At 52.4% G+C, this 6,333-nt stretch overlaps 1 protein-coding gene across 5 annotated transcripts in view; it reads left to right on the top strand.

Annotated features, from left to right (window-relative positions):
• The window catches only part of LOC110510008 (sodium/hydrogen exchanger 9B2), a 32,995-nt gene extending 27,980 nt beyond the window's left edge, over nt 1-5,015 (top strand). For 4 of the 5 annotated variants that reach the window (XM_090213355.1, XM_090213357.1, XM_090213356.1 and 1 more), the window contains 2 exons: nt 2,911-3,109; nt 4,274-5,015. In XM_090213355.1, the coding sequence (XP_090069481.1) occupies nt 2,911-3,109; nt 4,274-4,338 (264 nt within the window). In that variant the 3' untranslated portion in view covers nt 4,339-5,015. Of the gene's footprint in view, nt 1-2,721; nt 2,884-2,910; nt 3,110-4,273 lie in introns of those variants that run through there. The other variant, XM_090213359.1, reaches the window with a different exon arrangement.
• The last annotated feature ends 1,318 nt before the right edge of the window (nt 5,016-6,333 follow it).

Raw genomic sequence — 6,333 nt, 5'->3', positions numbered from 1 at the left:
GAATTAGAACTACAGGTGAATTAGAACTACAGGTGAATTAAAACTACAGGTCTATTAGAACTACAGGTCTATTAGAACTACAGGTCTATTAGAAACACAGGTGAATTATAACTACAGGTCTGTTAGAACTACAGGTCTATTAGAAATACAGGTGAATTAGAACTACAGGTGAATTAGAACTACAGGTCTATTAGAACTACAGGTCTATTAGAACTACAGGTCTATTATAACTACAGGTGAATTAGAACTACAGGTGAATTAGAACTACAGGTGAATTAGAACTACAGGTCTATTAGAACTACAGGTGAATTATAACTACAGGTATCCTTGAACTACAGGTCTATTAGAACTACAGGTCTATTATAACTACAGGTGAATTAGAACTACAGGTCTATTAGAAGTACAGGTCTATTAGAACTACAGGTGAATTAGAACTACGGGTCTATTAGAACTACAGGTCTATTAGAACTACAGGTCTATTAGAACTACAGGTCAATTAGAACTACAGGTCTATTAGAACTACAGTACTAGTCTGTTAGAACTACAGGTCTATTAGAACTACAGGTCTATTAGAACTACAGGTCTATTAGAACTACAGGTCAATTAGAACTACAGGTCTATTAGAACTACAGGTGAATTAGAACTACAGAACAGGAAAAGATAAGCTGTTTATATATGTTGCTCTGCTCTGAAGGCCAACATGTAGGCAACAAAATATATGTTTTTTTTCAATGCCTACATGTCCATTAGAGGGTCACAACAGGCCACATCCCTGTACACCATCTGCCCACTAGAGGGCCACAACAGGCCACATCCCTGATCACCATCTGCCCACTAGAGGGCCACAACAGCCACATCCCTGTACACCATCTACCCACTAGAGGGCCACAATAGGCCACATCCCTAATCACCATCTGCCCACTAGAGGGCCACAACAGGCCACATCCCTGAACACCATCTGCCCACTAGAGGGCCACAACAGCCACATCCCTGTACACCATCTGCCCACTAGAGGGCCACAACAGGCCACATCCCTGTACACCATCTGCCCACTAGAGGGCCACAACAGGCCACATCCCTGTACACCATCTGCCCACTAGAGGGCCACAACAGGCCACATCCCTGATCACCATCTGCCCACTAGAGGGCCACAACAGGCCACATCCCTGATCACCATCTGCCCACTAGAGGGCCACAACAGACCACATCCCTGATCACCATCTGCCCACTAGAGGGCCACAACAGGCCACATCCCTGATTACCATCTGCCCACTAGAGGGCCACAACAGGCCACATCCCTGATCACCATCTGCCCACTAGAGGGCCACAACAGGCCACATCCCTGATTACCATCTGCCCACTAGAGGGCCACAACAGGCCACATCCCTGATCACCATCTGCCCACTAGAGGGCCACAACAGGCCACATCCCTGATCACCATCTGCCCACTAGAGGGCCACAACAGGCCACATCCCTGAACACCATCTGCCCACTAGAGGGCCACAACAGCCACATCCCTGTACACCATCTGCCCACTAGAGGGCCACAACAGGCCACATCCCTGATCACCATCTGCCCACTAGAGGGCCACAACAGGCCACATCCCTGATTACCATCTGCCCACTAGAGGGCCACAACAGGCCACATCCCTGTACATTGACCATTGTCTGCATTGACCATATATGCTGCAGCTACTGTTTAAAATATCTGTCAGTCCCAGTTATCTGTACATCTCATTCTAAACTCATGGGCATTAATATGGAGATGCCCCCCCAAACCTTGCAATTCATCCCAAAGGTGTTCGATGGGGTTGAGGTCAGGGCTCTGTGCAGGCCAGTCAAGTTCTTCCACACCGATCTCGACAAACCATTTCTCTTTGTGCATAGTGGCATTGTCATTCTGAAACAGGAAAGGGCCTTCTCCAAACTGTAGCATCATGGTTGAAAGCACAGAATCATCTAGAATGTCATTGTGTGCTGTGGTATTAAGATTTCCCTTCACTGGAACTAAGGGACCCGAACCATGAAAAACAGCCCCAGGCCATTATTCCTCCTCCACTAAATTCTACAGTTGGCACTATACATTCGGGCAGGTAGCGTTCTCCTGGCATCCGCCAAACCCAGATTCATCCATGTGTAACGGATGTGAAACGGCTAGCTTAGTTAGCGGTGGTGTGCGCTAAATAGCGTTTCAAACGGTGACGTCACTCGCTCTGAGACCTTGAAGTAGTGGTTCCCCTTTGCTCTGCAAGGGCCGCGGCTTTTGTGGAGCGATGGGTAACGATGCTTCGTGGGTGACTGTTGTTGATGTGTGCAGAGGGTCCCTGGTTCGCTCCCGGCTATGGGCGAGGGGACGGTCTAAAGTTATACTGTTACATTGGTGCCGTGATCGGGATCACTGGTTGCTGCGGAAAAAGGAGGAGGTCAAAAGGAGGGTGAGTGTAACGGATGCGCGCACTGCTTAGTTAGCTGTGCGCGCTAAATAGCGTTTCAATCGGTGACGTCACTTGCTCTGAGACCTTGAAGTAGTAGTTCCCCTTTGCTCTGCAAGGGCCTTTTGTGGAGCGATGGGTAACGATGCTTCGTGGGTGACTGTTGTTGATGTGTGCAGAGGGTGTGTGCAGCGATAGGTTCTACAGCCCTGGACATGGCCCGTGTAGAGAGGTATTTGGTTCTAGATCTGGATATCTAAATCATTCTAACTGGTTCTGTTGGGTTCTAGGCAGCGATAGGTTCTACAGCCCTGGACATGGCCCGTGTAGAGAGGTATTTGGTTCTAGATCTGGGTATCTAAATCATTCTGTTGGTTCTATTTACTCCAGTCTACTATTAGGTTCTGGCCCGTGTAGAGGGGTATGTGGTTCTAGATCTGGGTATCTAAATCATTCTAACTGGTTCTGTTGGGTTCTAGGCAGCGATAGGTTCTAAAGCCTTGGACATGGCCCGTGTGTCGGGGGATGAAGTTCTGGTGAAGTACGGTCTGGATGTTCTGACTGTGGCAGTTCTGGCCATCCTCACTACAGCACCTATAGGAGCCCTGGGGATCGGCCTGGCAGGGCCCAGACTGCTGACCAGACACCCGGAGGACACACACGCAGACAGGAAAGAGGGTGAGTGTACGCACACACGAGTATAGACAGCGAAATAAACACTTAAGCAGCCAGGCAAGTAGGTATGAACTCAGAAACACACCCTAAAACATAAGTGTGTATTACAACAGGGACACACCCTGTAGCTATGACCTGTCCATTCCAGAACCAGTGTCTTCAGCACACTGCAACTGAGTCCCAAGTGGCACCCTATACCAGATCCAGTGCACTACTTTTGACCAGGGCACATAGGGAAATGGTTCCATTGGGGACACATTCATAGTGTTTATGTTGTTCGAACTCACTGTCACTCTCTAAGCCTAAACACACTCCTTGTGTCTCCTTCTGTTGAGTGAGATAATGTTAGTCTAGTGGAGTCAGTATATCTCTATAGTGGGTGATAATGTTAGTCTAGTGGAGTCAGTATATCTCTATAGTGGGTGATAATGTTAGTCTAGTGGAGTCAGTATATCTCTATAGTGGGTGATAATGTTAGTATAGTGGAGTCAGTATATCTCTATAGTGGGTGATAATGTTAGTCTAGTGGAGTCAGTATATCTCTATAGTGGGTGATAATGTTAGTCTAGTGGAGTCAGTATATCTCTATAGTGGGTGATAATGTTAGTCTAGTGGAGTCAGTATATCTCTATAGTGGGTGATAATGTTAGTCTAGTGGAGTCAGTATATCTCTATAGTGGGTGATAATGTTAGTCAACCCCCACGCCTCATAAACCCCCACCCCTCATCAACCCCCACCCCTCATCAACCCCCACCCCTCGTCAACCCCCACCCCTCATCAACCCCCACCCCTCATCAACCCCCACCCCTCGTCAACCCCCACACGTCGTCAACCCCCACCCCTCGTCAACCCCCACACGTCATCAACCCCCACACGTCATCAACCCCCACCCCTCATCAACCCCCACCCCTCATCAACCCCCACCCCTCATCAACCCCCACCCCTCATCAATCCCCACCCCTCATCAACCCCCACCCCTCCCACCCCTCATCAACCCCCACCCCTCCCACCCCTCATCAACCCCCACCCCTCATCAATCCCACCCCTCATCAAACCCCACCCCTCATCAATCCCCACCCCTCATAAACCCCCACCCCTCATCAACCCCCACCCCTTGTTGTGAGTTGATGTCAGTTTGATTGACTGCTGTTGATCTCTCTGGTCAGGTGACTTGGAGGCAGACACGGAGACGCCACAGAAAGACATGGTGACCTTCGAGAGCAAATTATAACGAGAGTAGAGGAGAGGAGACGGGAGAGGAGAGGAGAGGAGGGGAGGGGAGAGGAGAGGAGAGGAGAGGAGAGGAGAGGAGAGGAGAGGAGAGGAGAGGAGAGGAGAGGAGAGGAGAGGGTAGGGGGAGAGGAGAGGAGAGGAGAGGAGAGGAGAGGAGAGGGGAGGGTAAGAAGGAGAGGAGAGGGTAGGGTAAGAAGGTGAGGAGAGGGTAGGGGGAGAGGAGAGGAGAGGAGACGAGACGGGAGGAGAGGAGACGGGAGGGGAGGAGAGGAGAGGAGAGGAGAGGAGAGGGGAGGGTAAAGAAGGAGAGGAGAGGAGAGGAGAGGAGAGTGAAGGTAAGGAGAGGAGAGTGAAGGTAAGGAGGAGAGGAGAGGAGAGGAGAGTAGAGGAGAGGAGAGGGGGACAGGACTTGGGGAGGGGAGGGGAGGAGATGGAAGGGGAAGGAAAGGGAAGTTAGGGAAGGGACGATAAGGAGAGGAGGCTTTAGATAATTGAAATTCACCAGAAAACACTCTTTACAGACAATAATGACAGTTTCGCTGATCCATTATAGATGGCTGTATTTACTGTCTTTACATTAATGGTTTTAAAACATCGTTTTGTTTTATTTTTGTTTCACAGATGTATTCATCTTGTATGAAATGTAGAATAAAAAAACCACAATGGTGATTTGTAAAGTTGTTTATATTGTATTATTAATTAAGCAAAAATGCTACATTCATTATCAAATGGGAAACTGGGAAACTACTACTGCACTTGTACACGTGTTCATTCACAAGCTCTGAAGTCGTTCAGAACACTTATTGGCTAAAACAAGCTGCGTCAACCATAAACAAAACGGATCGTAAACAAATTACAGTGTTGAAAATAATTAATGAATAGAATGATTTCATCAGGAATCAGGTGAGACCCAGATGCAGACCGCGTTGAAGTAACAACGTTTATTAAAGCAACAGAGACAAAGGTAGAGGACGGCAGGGTCAGGGGCAGGGTCAGGGGCAGGGGCAGGGGCAGGGGCAGGGGCAGGGGCAGGGACAGGGGCAGGGGCAGGGTCAGGGACAGGGTCAGGGTCAGGGTCAGGGGCAGGGTCAGGTAGAGTGGTTAGACAGGCAGGTACAGGGTCAGGATCAGGGTCAGGGTCAGGGGCAGGGTCAGGGGCAGGGTCAGGCAGAGTGGTTAGGCGGGCGGGTACAAGGTCAGGGGCAGGGTCAGGGTCAGGGGCAGGGGCAGGGTCAGGGGCTGGGTCAGGGTCAGGGTCAGGGGCAGGGGCAGGGGCTGGGTCAGGGTCAGGGTCAGGGTCAGGGGCAGGGGCAGGGTCAGGGTCAGGTGCTGGGTCAGGGTCAGGGTCAGGGTCAGGGGCAGGGTCAGGGGCTGGGTCAGGGTCAGGGGCAGGGTCAGGGGCAGGGGCAGGGGCAGGGGCAGGGGCAGGGTCAGGGTCAGGGGCAGGGGCAGGGGCAGTGGCAGGGGCTGGGTCAGGGTCAGGGGCAGGGGCAGGGTCAGGCAGAGTGGTTAGGCGGGCGGGTACAGGGTCAGGGGCAGGGTACAGGGTCAGGGTACAGGGTCAGGGTACAGGGAGGGGCAGGGACAGGGTCAGGGGCAGGGGCAGGGGCAGGGGCAGGGTCAGGGGCAGGGTCAGGGGCAGGGTCAGGGGCAGGGGCAGGGGCAGGGGCAGGGGCTGGGTCAGGGTCAGGGTCAGGGTCAGGGGCAGGGGCAGGGGCAGGGTCAGGGGCAGGGTCAGGGGCTGGGTCAGGGTCAGGGTCAGGGTCAGGGGCAGGGTCAGGGGCTGGGTCAGGGTCAGGGGCAGGGTCAGGGGCAGGGGCAGGGGCAGGGGCAGGGTCAGGGGCAGGGGCAGGGGCAGGGGCAGGGTCAGGGTCAGGGTCAGGGGCAGGGGCAGGGGCAGGGGCAGGGGCTGGGTCAGGGTCAGGGGCAGGGGCAGGGTCAGGCAGAGTGGTTAGGCGGGCGGGTACAGGGTCAGGGGCAGGGTACAGGGTCA

This window comes from Oncorhynchus mykiss, chromosome 21 (assembly GCF_057628025.1).
Source record: "Oncorhynchus mykiss isolate SJ-2025 chromosome 21, ASM5762802v1, whole genome shotgun sequence".
In the NCBI taxonomy this organism is placed as follows: Eukaryota; Metazoa; Chordata; class Actinopteri; order Salmoniformes; family Salmonidae; genus Oncorhynchus; species Oncorhynchus mykiss.
Note: the sequence above shows the minus strand (reverse complement) of the source record. Positions and strands in the feature narration are given on the sequence as shown.